Source organism: Melanotaenia boesemani, chromosome 15 (assembly GCF_017639745.1).
Source record: "Melanotaenia boesemani isolate fMelBoe1 chromosome 15, fMelBoe1.pri, whole genome shotgun sequence".
NCBI lineage: Eukaryota > Metazoa > Chordata > Actinopteri > Atheriniformes > Melanotaeniidae > Melanotaenia > Melanotaenia boesemani.
This window is the reverse complement of record NC_055696.1, coordinates 7,230,378-7,247,080: the sequence shown is the minus strand read 5'-3', so window position 1 is coordinate 7,247,080 and position 16,703 is coordinate 7,230,378. Positions and strand designations below refer to the sequence as shown.

At 38.6% G+C, this 16,703-nt stretch overlaps 2 protein-coding genes across 2 annotated transcripts; one reads left to right on the top strand and one right to left on the bottom strand.

The window, feature by feature from the left end:
• Positions 1-725: 725 nt before the first annotated feature.
• slc6a7 (solute carrier family 6 member 7) lies at positions 726-11,322 on the bottom strand. The gene is made up of 14 exons (XM_042008756.1): positions 10,987-11,322; positions 9,409-9,646; positions 8,800-8,931; positions 6,315-6,525; positions 5,611-5,749; positions 5,356-5,490; positions 5,126-5,229; positions 4,918-5,042; positions 4,712-4,824; positions 4,480-4,617; positions 4,282-4,381; positions 3,918-4,036; positions 2,666-2,839; positions 726-2,504 (listed from the first exon to the last, which is right to left on the bottom strand). The coding sequence occupies exons 1-14, from the start codon at positions 11,053-11,055 to the stop codon at positions 2,334-2,336; spliced, it is 1,968 nt and encodes a 655-aa protein (XP_041864690.1). The 5' UTR covers positions 11,056-11,322; the 3' UTR covers positions 726-2,333.
• Positions 11,323-12,763: 1,441 nt separating this feature from the next.
• On the top strand, positions 12,764-16,622 carry LOC121654556 (SLAIN motif-containing protein-like). The gene is made up of 7 exons (XM_042008757.1): positions 12,764-13,967; positions 14,174-14,304; positions 14,376-14,495; positions 15,115-15,213; positions 15,349-15,639; positions 15,828-15,956; positions 16,063-16,622. The coding sequence occupies exons 1-7, from the start codon at positions 13,555-13,557 to the stop codon at positions 16,326-16,328; spliced, it is 1,449 nt and encodes a 482-aa protein (XP_041864691.1). The 5' UTR covers positions 12,764-13,554; the 3' UTR covers positions 16,329-16,622.
• The last annotated feature ends 81 nt before the right edge of the window (positions 16,623-16,703 follow it).

The following is a 16,703-nucleotide window of genomic DNA, read 5'->3' as shown; positions in this document are numbered from 1 at the left end:
CATATTAACATGTAGACAGAAAGGCCCTGCAGATTGGGGAAGTCTGCAGAGTAGATCACCTGCAGCAGCCTGCACAGTGTGTGACATTAACAGCTGCAGGAGCAGGAAAAGAACATCCTTCATCACGATGGTGCTTACACATCCTGCACATTTTCCATCATAGCAGGATGCTGTGCAGCATCACAGCCAGATCCATCAGGCTCAGCAGGAGTTGCTTCCCTCATGCTATTAGAACGTTCAGCTTAAGTCTCAACTAGGACAAAAGCCTAAATTGTGAACTCTTGTTTAGGATCATGTGCAATAATACTAATATCATACCATTAGGTGAAAGTGCAATAATCTGCAAGAATCTGTTTACATCACACCTTTACTTACAACCTTATTTATCTTTTAGTTCTTTTCCTACTTCTAATATATTGACTGCCATGTTTGTGTTTGCCTTTTTTTAAACTATCTGTGCCTCACTACAGATTCCATGGATTGTTATTTCACTCCCTCAAATCAAACATGATGTCAAATGACAATAAAAAATCTGGATGTTGGTTATATTTACTAATTTAGCATTTTTAGAGGTTTCACCACAAAAAAAAAAGTTAAAACAAATAAACTGTTCTCTAGAAACTGTTCTCACATATGTAATAGTTTTATGTGGTGGAAATGGTTTAAAACTCATGAATCTCAGATCAAGTGGTTTTCCTTTATCCATCATGATCTAACCAACAAAATACAACAATGAATAGAGTTTATTTCATGTTTGTGCTTGAGAGAAATATTAAAACTTTGTCACTTTAACATTGACCGATGCAGGCGAGTGTGTGTGAAAACCCAAATAAGTTGAAACATGGTAATCAGAGTTAACTGAAAATAATGGATAAAAAGTACACTGTATTTTCAAAAAAGTTATATATAAAAAGCAAGTGAAATATAGTAAATAGGATAAAATTATACATTTCTATCTAAACATATCACTTCTTCTCTCTAGGCCACACATAGAGTATGAAAAGTAAAACACTGCCTGAAGGTTGGAAGCAGGACATGGACCTCAGTTTGACCTGCGACATCTTCTAATGAAAACATTAGTTTAATTGGACACATTTTTTTAGTACTTACACTAAACATAACTTTTGGGGATAGAAGATTAGGAAAAAAGTGCAACTAGTGTGGTTACTAAATCTGTGACAGTCATGTTCAGTGAATGCACCACGCATTCATTTGAATGGAGCGCTTAGCTGTCACAGGTGGGTGTATATTTCCTGGGTTCTTTCCAGTATTCTTTACTTTATGTGCCAAGCTTAATATCACTGGGTGAGTAAAACAAAAACACATTGATTGATTAAACTGAGCAAAAGGCCAACTTAACAGCAGAGTATTATTTACACCTCCAAAAAGTTGTGAGAGGAGTTTGCAAAGTGGATACTATTACAATAATTTCATTTTCTACCTTTATCCCACAAGCACAATTATGTAACAATGATATAAGAGCTCTCTGCTTATAAACAGCTTAAGGGGAACTGATACTTAAGGAGTGTCAAAACCAACTTCCAGTGCAAGAAGAGTACAACTCCTATTTTGTTCCCAGACAGTAGCAGTGGGTTATGTCAGATATTCCACTTATAGGCAAATCTACAATACAAGCTCATAATTTTGTTAAGATGGCAGCACTGTGTTCTGGATATAATTCAATAAATTAATCAATTTTATGCAGCAGTCTGTCTGATTTGCTCATTTAAAACAAGTTATCAGACTCTGAAAGACTAATCTCAGACATAAACGGAATCTAAAAGAAAAAAAAAAGTTGTTCGCTTGGCAAGTAATTTTTACATTAATTTATTCTACAAATAATTTTAGCAGTCATTCATTTAAAAAAAAAAAAAAGCACGATGGATTAAGTGTTCATGACCTGGTGCTGCTATGCGGTCAACAACATTTTGTCTGGCAGGCTGTTGATGTGTAGTCACTTCTCCAGGTCCCTCATGTCTTATTATGTCTTCCCTTGCACATGAATAAAAAAAAATCTGGTCCATCAGCTGTGATTTGATGCTATCAGTGGAAGTTTGTTGTACTGCACCTCTGTGGTGTTGCAAGATCATCATCAGGAAGATGATCTAAATTTCTACTTTACCTTTGTAACATTATGTTTGACACAGCATAAAAGTGTTTAAAAAATATTCCTACATATATAACAGTATAAATAAAGCTATAATTTCACACTGCCCTGCAGAGCACAGTCTGATATGACCCAGCCACCAGAGCCAAGCTGGGGCGAGTAACAAATGAATAAACTCCTGTCTTCCCAACAATTTTATCATCATTGTGAGTTCATCACTGGTGCCTTATGCCTGGCTTCCCACCTCCCATGTCATAGCTGTAAAGTCCATATCAGTGAGGGTAACAGTATAAGGAGCTTCCACTCTCTCGGGCTCCATGTGTTCCACTGCCCTTTCGGTGTTGTTCAAATTATTTACCCGCCAGGAGTTTAGGGGTCGAATTGTTTTCCTGAAACGCTGCAAAGAAGAAGAAAGAGATCATCAAAAACCAGCACAAGTTGCACCATTCCACTTACTGATATTAATGACAACATTTACAGCATTGACAGTTTGAGCTGTGCTGTTTGAGGGTAGAATTAGACTTTACTGTGACACAGTAACATAGCAGTGATACTGACATCTTTCAGTGTTCCAGTTTCCCTGCTGATGGCGACAATAGCCCAGATGAGGATCTGTAGACAGCAGGTTGCACCAATGCACACGCCCAAAGCTTTGCCCCACCGTGGATACACATATGAGCCGTAGTGGAGAGGTGTGTTGTACATCTCAATGAAGATGTAGGTCAGGATGAACTACAGATGCAATGGAAGAGGCACATAGTGAGAAAAAAATACAATGGCAGCTGAAGAAGAGAGAGTGAGTGACCTAGTCCAGAAATGCTGCAGAATGAATATTAGTTTCCCCCCTTCAATTATTTAACTTCCATCAAGATTTCAGCACAGTCGTGTACAGTGCTGTAGATGTGAAATGTCTTAAGTTAGTTTATAACCCAAATTGCCCAAAAGTTGGAAAGAGGAGGTTTTCAACCCTCCTCAACCACATGGTAATACCAGTAATATTTATAATCCAGATCAAACTGCCAAATTTCCTCTGAATTCTTGTATATTTTTCTAAAATTCTGTATTGGTATGCAGCTATTTATCTCTTATGACCATGTAACAAGTAGAGGAAAGGAATTTGATTTATGAATTTCCTTGCAACACAAAGAAATTTACCAAATCTTCTGTCAATGGGTCCACCTCATCTTAACATTTTTGAGACCTTCAATACCATCAAATTCTACATGAAACAGTACATGTAAACGAGAGTTTTAACATTTGACAGGTTTTTAATGTTTCATTGTCATTGAAATATTGGTTTATAAGATTGCAAATAATTTCAATTTTTTTATTTACATTATACAACTTTTTAGGAAATGGGAGTGGTGGTTTGTTTTGCAGTTTCTGATCTTTCAGCAATTTCCTGGAATATTTTTAGCTCTGATGGAGAGCGAAGTGTTCCACCCATCATCAAATTACCCCCTTTGTTGAAAAGTGCAACAATACAGACAGTGTCACCTATGTCTGAATGCAAAAGACTATGCTGCTTAAGGCAGCACACAAAGAAGAGAAGAAAAAAAAGATGATGTGATGTCACATAGCTTGTGCAAACAATATAAATGACAATGCTGCAAATAACAGTATCACCACAGCTTGGTGCCAACATTAATTGTGCTTGAGAAAAATTAACTTACTAATATCTTTGGTTTGATAGACATTAGATATTACCATAGCCACAGTGTTGATGATAAAAATCATATCTACATCACTGCATTAAAATTACAGCTATACATCTGTGAGTTGGACATATTTAGACAAGCATTGTACTCACCAGCAGGAGAAACGGAGTGAAGAAAACCCAGCATGCTTTGAAGTAAAGCAGCACTTTGCTGCACCAGGGAGGGCAGTGGCAGATCATATCAATAATGTCTTGACAAAACTGGTTGACTCCTAACAATGACAGAACAATGGGAAAAATTCAATAAACCAAATGTCATCATCCCAACAGAGAATAAACAGAAAAGTTAAAAGCTTAGGGGCAAAAATAAAATTGTGGAAAAAAAAAAAAAAAGTTAGCCAATTTGGAGTTTTGGAGACAAAAAAGTAAAATTCTTTTCATCTTTAATGTGTTCAGGACAACATTAGAGTAGTATGATTAGGAGTGATGTGGTGGTTAAGATGGTGAAATGGGATACCATAGAAAAAGGAGATTCCAAGGCACATGAAAAGGGTGATGATGATGAGGCCAAAACTAGTGCTGAAGGAGTCAATGAGAGTGAACCAGTAAATCCCTCCCTATGAAAACACACAAAAAATGTGAATCTAAGCAAAACAATAATGTGCAGACACAGTCAGATTCTTCACATACTGTCGTTCTTTTAAAGCACACTCACATCAGTCACTAAAAGGAGGCCCATCAGATAGAAGCAGAAACACAGAGCACCCAAGAACAAAGACTTGTGCAGTGTGTTTCCTCTGAGGTGTGGAAACTCATCCAGAACAGCCGTAGTGATGGCCTCCATGTTGCCAAACTGTGAGGAAATAGATCAGATGGTGCCCTGCAGTTTGAACTAGACTTATCGATATTTACTTTACTTGATGTGTTTGTATGGTCTGTAGTCTTACCAGTGTATCAACCCCCAGCATAAAAAGCATGAGAAAGAACATAATGGACCAAAATACAGAGCCTGGGAGCAGGGCAAGGGCTTCTGGGTATGCAACAAAGGCCAATCCAGGACCTGCAAATAAAGAAATGCATTTGAAGAACTGAGAGTGCACGCCAAGCGATAAATCGTCTAAAGACAGTGGACTAAATTAATCGTGGTACCTACCAGTGTCTGCCACCTGTCCAACGGGCACTCCCTTCCTCCATGCCATGTGACCCAGAATTGAAAAAATAGCAAACCCTGCAAAGAAGCTGGTGGTGCAGTTTCCTGTAGTGATTATTATAGTGTCCCTAAAATTAAAAAAAAAAAAAAAAAAAAGAGTAAGAAAATGAAGCTGTCATGGCTGCAACGACTGAGCACACTACAAACTCACCTGATGACATTGTTGTCAAATTTATTGTAAGAGGCCATAGAAAGCAGCCCTCCAACTCCTATTCCTAACGAGTAGAAGATCTGTGAGGCGGCGTCATTCCACACCTGAATTGTTTTAGAGAGAATGACATTTTAAATTTATGAAAATATCTGCAGGTATTTTTAAAACTAGATCAAAGTATGTTGCCCGCAGCCTAAGCCTTGTGTATGCCAGTCAACCATCAGAAGTACCTGCGCGTTAGCTAACCGGCCCCAGTCTGGTGTGAGGTAGAAAGCAACGCCTTGAAGAGAGCCTTCCAGCGTGGCACCTCTGATGATCAAAACAATGAGAACAAAGTATGGGAAGGTAGCCGTCACGTAAACCACCTGAAAACAGACAGACATCAGTCCGATAAGAAAAGGCCTTACAGGGAATAGATTGCGTTTGTGAGAGAGTGGCTGTTTTCTGAGGGAAGCCAACAAAAAAAACACATTGTGCTGAATCACCTTGCCAGAGCTGCGAATGCCCTTGAGCATACACAAGAAGATGATGATCCAGGCAGCCAGCAGGCACAGAGCCAGGGGCCACCGCACAGGGCCCGGGTCATGGAGGCCCTCACTGTTCACTACACCCAGCACGCTCTCACTAAAAGACAATCATAAAATATGGCAGTTTCGTTTGTCACACTTATTAAGCATTAAAGGCCTAATTGTCTGGATTTATAAGTGAGACTGATGATGTTTACCCTGAGCCTTCAGTTATGTGTAATACCACATGCAAAACACATTATAAGACTTGATGTAAAGCCTAAAAAGTGGGGTGTTTGCTTGCTGTAAACTGTTTATTATAATTATTATATATTTGTTAGAATTCATTGTCAGGTTTTGTATTTGCCAGCTGAAACTCTTGCTTTATATAAAGTGCTGCCTTAAAAACCTTAGTCATGTTAGCTGACAGTTAAATAAATCAGGTTTGAAGTGTCCAGTTATGGTGAACAACAAGTATTTAAACAGGATCTATGCCTATGAACCCTTAAATAGATCATATAGCATATAGCTTCTTTCATTACAAAGGCATGAGTAACTGTGTGAGTAAAGAACAATGCACTTAATAATAATAATAATAATAACAATAATAACAATAATAATAATAATAATAATAGATTAGATTAGATTTATATAGCGCTTTTCAAGACACCCAAAGCACTTACTTCCAGAATATTTCTGTGGGGCTGCGGGGTCTACCAGAAGAGCTATTGCCAGCGGTGATATTAGCACAGATAGCTAAGTTGGCTATAGCGTCACATGACCAGGGCAGGGGGCTTTGGAACGAGCTGCCCAGGTAGTAAAATGTCCACGCTATGATGACGTTGTAGTAGAGACACACCAAGGTGGACACGCACAGCATCCCAATTCCAATACCTACAGGAAATGGAACAAGAGACGGCATAAGTATCACAGAAAGACATGACACACACTGGTGTGTAAAGCACAGATGGATAGATGTCAAGTGGATCAATTTACGTGTGACTATAAAATCATCATCACTTTATTTATAAAGCACTTTAACACCAGCCATAGCTGAACAAAGTGCTGAATAACAAAGACAGAATAAATAAAAGCATAAAAAGTATAAAATCCTGTTACATAAAGAGGTAGAAAATATTAAAATGTATGTAAAAGGCAAAGGCAAATTTATTTGTATAGCACATTTCATGTAAAAGATCATTCAAAGTGCTTTAGATAAAACATTACAGCAGGGTACAGAAAGCAATACAAATGCATTAAAAACAAAAAGATTAAAAGAAATAAAATTAATTAAATAAAAACAAAGAAAAAGCCTAAATAAAATATATAAAACGCAAGAAATAAAGTTCCAGTGTGGGGAAAGACAGTATTAAAACATGATTAAGTTTAAAGATTCCAGCTTAAAAGAACCAGATGCAGATCTGGACTCTAAATAAAAACTACTGAAATGTAGCAGAGAACAGGTGGGCTTTAATTTGGATTTAAATTAACTGAGTGTTTCAGCTGATTTGAGGCTTTCTGGGAGTTTGTTCCAGACATGTGGAGCATAGAGGCTGAGTGCAGCTTATCCATGTCTGGTTCTGACTCTGGGAACTGATAAGAAACTGGATCCAGATGACCTGAGGGTTCTGGTAGGTTCATACTGGGTCAAGAGGTCACTGATGTATTTTGGTCCTAAACCATTCAGAGCTTTATAGACCAGCAGCAGAACTTTAAAGTCTATCCTCTGATGAACAGGCAGCCAGTGTAAAGACCGCAGAGCTGGACTGATGTGATCCACTTTCTTGGTCTTAATGAGGACTCGAGCAGCTGAGTTTTGAATAAGCTGCAGGTGTCTAATTTATTTTTTAGGCACACCTGTAAAAACACTGTTACAATAATTAAGCCATAGGTGTGTATTGCTGATTGACTGCAGCATTTTTTACACAACACTGGGTATGTTAACCAAAAACACACCTTGTTTTTGTAAAACAAGAAACTCCACCTCAAGTCCTCCTTATTAGGCCTGTGCTGCTGCAACCCTATCTATCTATCTATCTATCTATCTATCTATCTATTTATCTATCTAGACTGGCATGTCCACTTTAACATGCTGTGCCAGCTATATAAATAATAAAACATCCTCAATCTCATTGGATCCCTTTGATGCTAATGCAATTCAAATGCTTATCGACTGTGTTTATTTAGAAGTGTGAGGAATTTTTAGGATCGGCCACATGACATCTAGCAGTGAGGTGGCAAGTTAAAGTGAGTCAGCAGCTGGTTATTTTTCCAGACTGTGACGTTACTCTCAACAAACTGGTGACACAGCATTCTGCGTGTGTTGTATAGATGCTTCCTGGAGAATTACAGTCATTGTATACAACAACAAAGGCTTATATAAAAAATTTGATTATGTGTAACTGGTATTTTATTTTTCCATTAACAAAGCATGTCCTTCTCAGTGGAAGAACGGCTAAATTACTGCCAATAAAGCAAAGTAAAAGAGGGCAGAGAAGAGGAACAAGAAAAAAAGAGTTAGAAACAGAATCACATTTGAAAAAGGGAAATCACGTTTATTATACTCTGCAAGAACAGGCAAATAGCTAAATACTAAGTGGCAATGCTGAGTGAAGACAGATCAGAAAATAAACACTGGTCTGATTTATCCTGGATGGAAATCACAGATGATGCTTGACAGTAGATGTCCAGCATTCAAACTGGTTACTACTAAGCTCCTACTTGCTTGATTTTAGTTATTGTTACACATCATTCCTTTAATATAGAGCTGTGACGATTTATCTTTTAATGATATTTAACACTGTCTAGCTCAGGGGAGCCCAAGTCCGGTCCTCAAGATCTACTATTCTCCAACTTTTAGATGCATCCCTTCTTCAAATCGCCTGTATCCAATGGCTGAATCCCCTCATCCACATGGTAGTCATCTATGCAGAGGCCTGGTAACGAGGCATTCATTTGATTCAGGTGTGTTGGAGAAGGGTTGCATCTAGAAGTTGCAGGATAGTAGATCTCGAGGACCGGACACAGCTTGTCTAGCTAAATGGAAAGCTAAGTTAGAGGCACACCAAGTCATCAGCAGATTATCTCAGAGTGTGGATGATTTGGACGTTGTATAACAGATTAAATAAGTGCATCATTACTGAGACGCCCAGTGATGGAGGTGATTACCTTTGAGCAGAGGGCAGCATTTCCACACGGTGATCGGGCCAGCTGCACCATACTGGCCCAAACTCAGCTCCATCAGGAAGAGTGGAACACCCGTAATGAAGAGCATTATGAAGTATGGGATAAGAAACACACCTGTGGAAATTAAAAATATGTCATCTTGAGGTAGGGTGATGCTGGCAAAGACATCCACCAATATATTATAGATGGCCTGTAGAGGCAGGTTAACATAACTACAACCAGCGTCACAGACAGATGTTATTCAGCTTTATTGTTAGGCAGGCAAGCTGCAACTGGTTTGGTTTCACATAAAGATGCATATAATATAACGCTGTAATACAAGAGCAGCCACATGTCTGGTGCCTAATCAAAGGATATCACTGTCTGTATTTACAGGATTAGTAAATACTGTGTGGTGTAGCTTTCTACTCCAGAGCTAGGACTAAAGTCTACAACATATGTCAGCATGATCGAGAGGATTGCGCACACCCTAAGGTTGGGCAAAGTGAGCCTCTTTTCTAAATGATTGTAACAAATCATAACAGACACACACCCAGGTGTTGAAAGTGTCTGAGACTTGAAAGGCAATGAATACGGATGTAGACTGCTCACCTCCTCCATTGCGATAACAGAGATATGGGAACCTCCATACGTTCCCCAGTCCCACACAGTACCCAATACAGGAGAGGAGGAACTCATGCTTTCCACCCCACTGCTCCCTCGGGGCTATAACTGGTGAAGTGGGTGTGGGACTCTGGGCTTGGGATTCAAACTGTGGCTCTGGAGATGATGTCACGCTTGTGTTGTGTCCATTCTGAGTGACGGTATGCCCATTCAAATGTACTGAATTCTAAAACACATTAAAATCAAAATGAAGTTACGATGGTGAAATCAAAGAAGAAATTAGCACAAATGCAGGTAGCTAAATAAATTTGGAATGTAGTTTTCCCCCTTTATTTAATGAGGAGGGTTTTTAAACGTTTATGCATGGTTTACATCAAATTAGAGCCATAAGACTGAAGTTAATCCCTTTATTTTTTAATTAATACTTTAATTGGTGAATGCAGAACACCCCAGAAGACTGGGGCTAAGAGTCAAGAAGCATTCAAAGTAAGCTGCTAAATTATTTATAAGAAACAATTGTTGGCTATTTAAGAAGCCCTTAAAATTTGTGTTGGATTAAAATATTTAGTAGGCCTATTGATTGAACTATATATGGAATATTTTAAAATAATAGTATTGATACTAATTATAAAACTAATAATAAACAGGAAATGGTGGCTGGTAAAGGCTCATATTAACTGTAGATATAAAATCATTTTGTACAAAAGTTGTCAAGTCATATATTTTAAAACTATTAACTGAACTATTTCTTTTTTCCTGCTGGACATGTACTTTTGAACAAGAGAGGAACTATTTTAATGAGTAAACTCACAGAGAGGAACTTAAACTCATAAATATCAGAAGAGCTTCTGCTTTATGTTGTTACTGTGAATGTTTATTGTTTGAAGGTGAATGACTATTTTTTTCAGTTAAATGAAATCCCCATTATATCTTAAATCTATACTAAGAAACTGCATCTTAGTTCATTATGATAATAATCGTCATCATGTACATCAAACAGGAACTCTAAACCTCTCAGGCTGCAATTTCCAGTAATATTCAATACTGATTAAGCTAAAGATTTCTTTATTGATCATTTCTGTATGAAGTGCTCAATACACTGTTCCAGGTTATATTGAAAGGCAATTTATGTCCACATGAAGGAAGTATATAACTGTATTAGATATGACATTAAGCTACACTACAGAGGAAAACAGATTAACTTTCTTGCAGATGCTAAATAAATTAAACATAATTGGGCTTGTGAGTACAATTGTGACAACTCGGCAAAACGTTCTGTAAACACATCTGCTGAGTGAGTAGTTGGGGGACCGTCTTTATCTCTACAACGTGAGTCTGCAGCGGTAAAACTGAGTTCAGCCCTCACAGTAATGTAGACGGACAGGTTTGGCTGCTTCATCTCAAGGCGGATATTTATTTCCTGTCGGTTATCGAGCCGCGGCTGGTTAGGCTCATACAGTTTCCCACATTGTATTTAAAAACCATCGTAATTCCCAAACTTTTTTTTTTTCAACCGTGTCCCAGCGGCGGACAGCTCAAACAAAAACAACAGATCTCCGCTCCTACCTGCGCTGCAGTTGCACTGCTTCCACCAGCGGGGCTCCCGGGTGCTGCTTTGCCGCTTTGGTCCGGCATTTCCACCCGGCAGAGGTGGCTTTTCAATGCTTAATTTGTCGGTGGTTACTCCATATTTTACAGGGGGAAGTGCTAATGAATGAAAACCGAGATGCTGAAGTTTTAGCGGCACCAGTTGAAGTATGTGTCGGTCAGCGAGTCAAACAGCAAGGACACATCAACGATGACGACGAGGAAACAGGCCGGTGGGTGGTGAGGTGAAGGCGGGGAGACGGTGGGCAGGTGCCGTACCAGAGAGCCAAATACTTCCTACTCCTTTAAAATAAGGCGGAGTTGAACCAAGGGTGTGTTAACTAAGAAAAACTTTATAAACATGAAAAATGCTGTCGAGTTATTTTCTTAAAAATACATAAACGGTATGAATGCATTTGCACACTGTTTAAATAAAATATTGTGACTGTGTTGGCTTTTACCTGGACTGTAATTTACAGTGTGATTGTTGATTTTTGACCGAGATAACATCTCAGGTAAAAAATATCAGGCAATTCTGTTTTCAACCAATAAGTGCGCCCCCATCGGTACTAAGTGGTTTTTGAGAATTAGGAGTTGCCTTCAGGTGTCTTTTCTTTTCCATGGGTTTCTGCATTGGTGGGATGTTGTCTGACTAGTACTGAAGGGCTTTTTATGACTCCTAATTTGTGTTCCAGGGATGGTGGGACTTGCAAATAAGGTACTGGTCTGTATGTGTTGGTTACCTATATTTATCTGCAGGCTCTTGTCCTCCATTCTCTGTACAACACAGTCCAGGAAATGCAACAATTACAACCTCATTGATCATTCAGTGCCTCAAGAATATCTTTAAAGTGTTGTGAGAAGGAATAGAAATATTGCAACGTGGTAAAATATTTTTCTTTTTTTTTATTTGTTGCAGAGTAGGAATGGAAAAAGTCAACAACTTACCTCCTGTTCACTGGGGTTTAAGAAAGATTTCATAGCTGCAAGGAAGCTGTGTCATTGTGTCAATCTGCCTGTGCCTGTGTTGTGCAAGTTCATGCTTCTCGTGAACTAGTTCAAAGTTCAGTTCTGACAGGTTAAAATAAATAAATCATGTTCATAGTTCACTATTTCAATTTTAAACTACTTCAATTTTCAGTTTCATTTAATGTTTTCTAGGTTAGAAGTGAAAGACTGGACTTGAGAAAGAAAAGACATTAAAATTATTTTTTTTTAGCTCACCTCTTCCCTAAATCTAAAGCAAGAAGAAAAAAAAGACTGCAAAATGTAGAACTAGAGGCACTCATAGAGCACATACTTTTGCAAAGCTTTTGTATTCTCTTGCCAATCATTGTGGGCATTATTTTTTTAGAAGCTCTAATGGCAAAATTATCTTGTCTCCCCAAAGTAAAGAATCCTTTAAAGAAAATTCCTGGATCCATGGTGACATCCAAAATCTCACCACTCGTTTTTATTCAGTCTCTGAGATTTCCTGAAAATTGAATCAAAATCCATCAATATCGTTTTGAGTTTGATGCGGACAGATAGGCAAACAAACGATGCCTTGGCGGAGGTCATAAATATCATCTCACGCTGGACGCTTCAACTCCACAAGTCTTTTCAAATTAGAAGTTGGTAAAGCTGACTTACTGACTGATTTCTTAAGGGCAGACGGACATTTTCAGACATTATGTAATAATTCCCGCAAATCATGCAAGCGATTGTTTGTTTTGTTTTTGTTTGTTTTGTTTTTTTTGTAAGTTACCTTTGCATCTCTTCACCTGACGTTGTCGCGGAGCGTTCTTTCTTTGTTACGCTGTGCGCGCAGTGCATCGTGGGTAACGTAGTGTAAAGTAAGTGTAACGCCGGGGAAATGTAGACGGTAAAACCTCGTCTTAAGGAATTCCCATTCAATTAATTTATTTGCAAATGCGTTTTGTTCAGTTCAACGTTCACAGAAAAACTCGTTCCCACACAACACTGCAGTGCGTGCAACAGAGGCAGAGATGCAATGTTTGACCACAGTACTTCGTCTGGAGTGAAATGACTCAGTTATACTTGAAAACAAGTAAACCGCGAACATTTAGCAATCGCATTCATTATGAGAGACCACAGAAAACCTCCAGTACAACACTACACATATGTTCCAGTGGCTATAAGAAGACAATAAAATTCAGCTACTACCTCGATTACTATAAAGAGAAATAAGACTTGCTACTATGCTGCTAATGTCACTAAACGAGAAAGCAAACTTCCAACAACAATATCTTAATTAGCCTATGTTTCAGTGTTGGTTTTGATGGTGTGATGCTTAAGGGGAACTTAGTGGCAACTTGAAGACTCTTTAATCCACGTAAGCTCATGATGCTTCTCTAAATCCATCCAATCTGTCGAGTGCTCCTACTTAACAGCCCTACTCGATATATCTGGGTCAATAGAAGGTAGAATGAGTTTACCGGTGCTGTGTGTGAGATGAGTGAAATGAAAACAATTTATAACTTAAAAGGATCGTTTTAAAATCAAGACCCATTCCGATTTTTCATAATCGGATGAAAAGTCGAAGCCATGAGAAGGATCAACATGAAAAGCAACGGGGACCAGTATTTTTGCAGTCAGCCAGAAGTGGACTTTGATACAAGTGTGAACCATCATCTTCTCAGCAGTGAGTTGAAAAGCAGCTGTGTGCAGCTGGCTGGAGATCCAGAGCCATGCTGCCATGCCTGGACGGATTCTCTACCTGCCAGAGTCAAGAACTGTAATGGCAGATCATTTGCAATGGATGCTAGGATTAGACTTGATAGTTTGAAGTCTGGCTGTAATTCGCCTTTACCTTGCTGTGCCATGAATAATAGCACAGCGTCCAATTTGAACAGTGAAGGAGATCTCTGGGACAGTGAAGAGTCCCGCAAAGAACAGTCTGCTTTGGATTTGGTAGAGATCCTTGATATAGAGGATGACATGCGGGATGAAGAGACCTGGTGGGTGCCTCCTCTGCTCTAGTAGATAGTGAGGCTTGTGGTGTGGGGATAGTTTCTTTTTCTAGTCTACTGCTTGTTGCTTGCTTATTTATGTAGTTATAGATGAGTTTGATCTTTTGTCCAAGTTATCAGACTTTGTTGAAGAGTTCTTTATATAAAGTGAAAGTGGAAGCCCTTTTCCTCAATTTTCTTATTTCTTTTTTAAGGTTATATGAGCCTCTAAAGAAGCATTTTGTGGAGAAGGAGCCTGCTTTCAGATGGTGCCGACACATCCTTGATAACCCCAGTCCTGAGATGAAGGCTGCACGTCGTGTACTGATAAATAAACTGGACCAAAGTGAGGAAGCAGAGCAAATTCAAATTCATGTTTAATGCTTGGTCATGGATTTACCTTTTCTCTTTTGTCAGATTCAAGACATCACCTCTACAGACATGAAATGGTTTCCCATCATGCTCCTAGTTTCTCTCTGGACTCTTCTGTATACAAAACATCAGTTGACACATCACTTGATGACTCTGACAGTTTAGGTAATGTCATAATGAGACATTTTCTTTTTCTCTGCATACAAAATAAGCTGAAATATAGTAAAACCTGGAAACGTTTCTGTCTATATGAAATAAACACTATTAACATACAAAATGTATGAAATTTGAAGGGTAGTTTTATAAATACACATACATAAGCTTCAGGTTCTGGGCTTCTTCTAGACAGAAATAAAATACTGGATGGTATGTTAAAGTGTCAAGATTCAGCTATAATGCCAGTAGGTTCACATCAGTTATCACATCAAATAAACCTGTTTTGCACAGCTGTCGAACATTAGCATTCATCTAAACGGGTACACGTGGATCAGACCTAATCAAGCACTGCGAGAAAAGAGCTGAGAAAGTGATAGGGATTCACCATAAGGTCGCAGTAATGAAGCCTCAAAGATGGAGAACCTATGTTTGAAATATATGTTTTTGTTTTTTTTGTTTCTTAATGCGTGGCAATCTAATTACAACCTAAAATTAATATATGTTTGGCACAATGTGTTAAAAATTAGGTCTAGTTATTTTTATATCAGATGAAGCACTAATAACAAATTCTGCAATAGGAGAAAAACAAAATGTCTTATCTGGTATTGTGCTGTAATACTTTGCACAGATTGTGATGAGCTGAACACCTCCCATGACTCCATAACTACAAGCTACAGACTGCAGGACATCACAGATGTCCACATTATGGCCAGAATACAGGAAGCCAGTGAGTACAGAAAAGTATTTTTGATTACCTAACATCCCCTGTATACTATCACTTTAACCTTTTTTTAATTTGACTTTTTTTTTTAAACAAATGTTGATGTTACATCATAAAATAACTATGATTAATATTTTTCAGGTTTAAGACAAGATTTTGTTTCAGTGCCAGCCACTACTTCACTCAGGAGATACCCAGAGATGCTTTCGTCTTGTTTTAACACCACAGTTGAAAACACTGACAAGTTTGCTGCCAGAAATAAAACCAAAGCTGCTTCATCTTCTTGTGGGCAGCCTGGTTTGTCATCACTGAGCTCTTCCTGTTGCCAGTCACCAACATCAGCAAGAAAGCAGGGGTGCCAAAGTCCCAAACTGACCAGACTTCACCAACAAGTCACTCAGTTCAAGCTGCTTAAACTTGTCCAGAATCAAGGTACACAGAGTCTGCACAGTTTCACTTTTATTTATCCGTAATAGAAAATATTAGTGGGATTTAAATAGGATTGAGAAACTTTTTTCTTTTTATTCCATATTTTGAAGTATGTTGCTACCATGGCTTCTTTGTACTCCAACAGATGCAGTAGTGGAGTACTTTTTAAAAAATGGTCTCATGTCTTGTAGGAACATCTCCAAGCAGGACGAGGTCACCTCTACGGACAAGCCTCCGATCCCTCCAGGCTGTCAGGAACAGTCGAAGTTTAGATCACGATGACTACCAACCTGTTGGCCAGTTCTCTTACCCACTATCAGGTTTGCCTCTGCTTTCTAACATGAAAAAATATACAGTCTGCAGATTTACACACATCTTTGTGTTTTTTCTTGCATCTCATCAGTTTAAAAAATGTCTGTTTCTTAGGTGTGTCACCTGGCAGAATAAGGTCAGATTGTGGGTCTTCTTCCTCTGCATCATCTCTGAACTCCAGTAGCTTCACTCACTTGATAAAAGAGTCATCAGTGCAGATGGCAACCATTAAGAAGCTGCAGAGGTCTCAGTCTCTCAGCCCCTGCAGGATTCCTCACCCTGCGAAGGGATACCTGTCTGTTCATGGGCGTATTTTTGCCTCACCAGAGAGGGTGACCACTGCAGCATGGGGCAGACGTGGCCAATCGATTCAGCGTTGAAAAATCTTATCAGAGAATCCCTTTTAAATCACCAGTAATGATGCACAATTATACATAAATAACCTCAGATACATTATTCTAAGTAGCTTGTATGGTTGATGAGTTTATATAAATTTATTAGGACTGACTGTAAAAAAAAAGTCTGTGTTAGTATGCTTAATGGTATATGATACTACTGTGTAAGTAAGTAAAGTCACAGTCGTCACAAAGTGCTTCACAGGGAAAGCAAAGACAAAGAGAAAGTGTAAAGACATTGGATGTGCTTTGTCTGTCTGTAGTTCATCATTAAAATGAGAAGGGAAAAAAAAAGCTTTGATCTGGTTATACTTCCTCTATGCAACTTGTAGATAAAAAAGACCACTGTTCACTTAACAT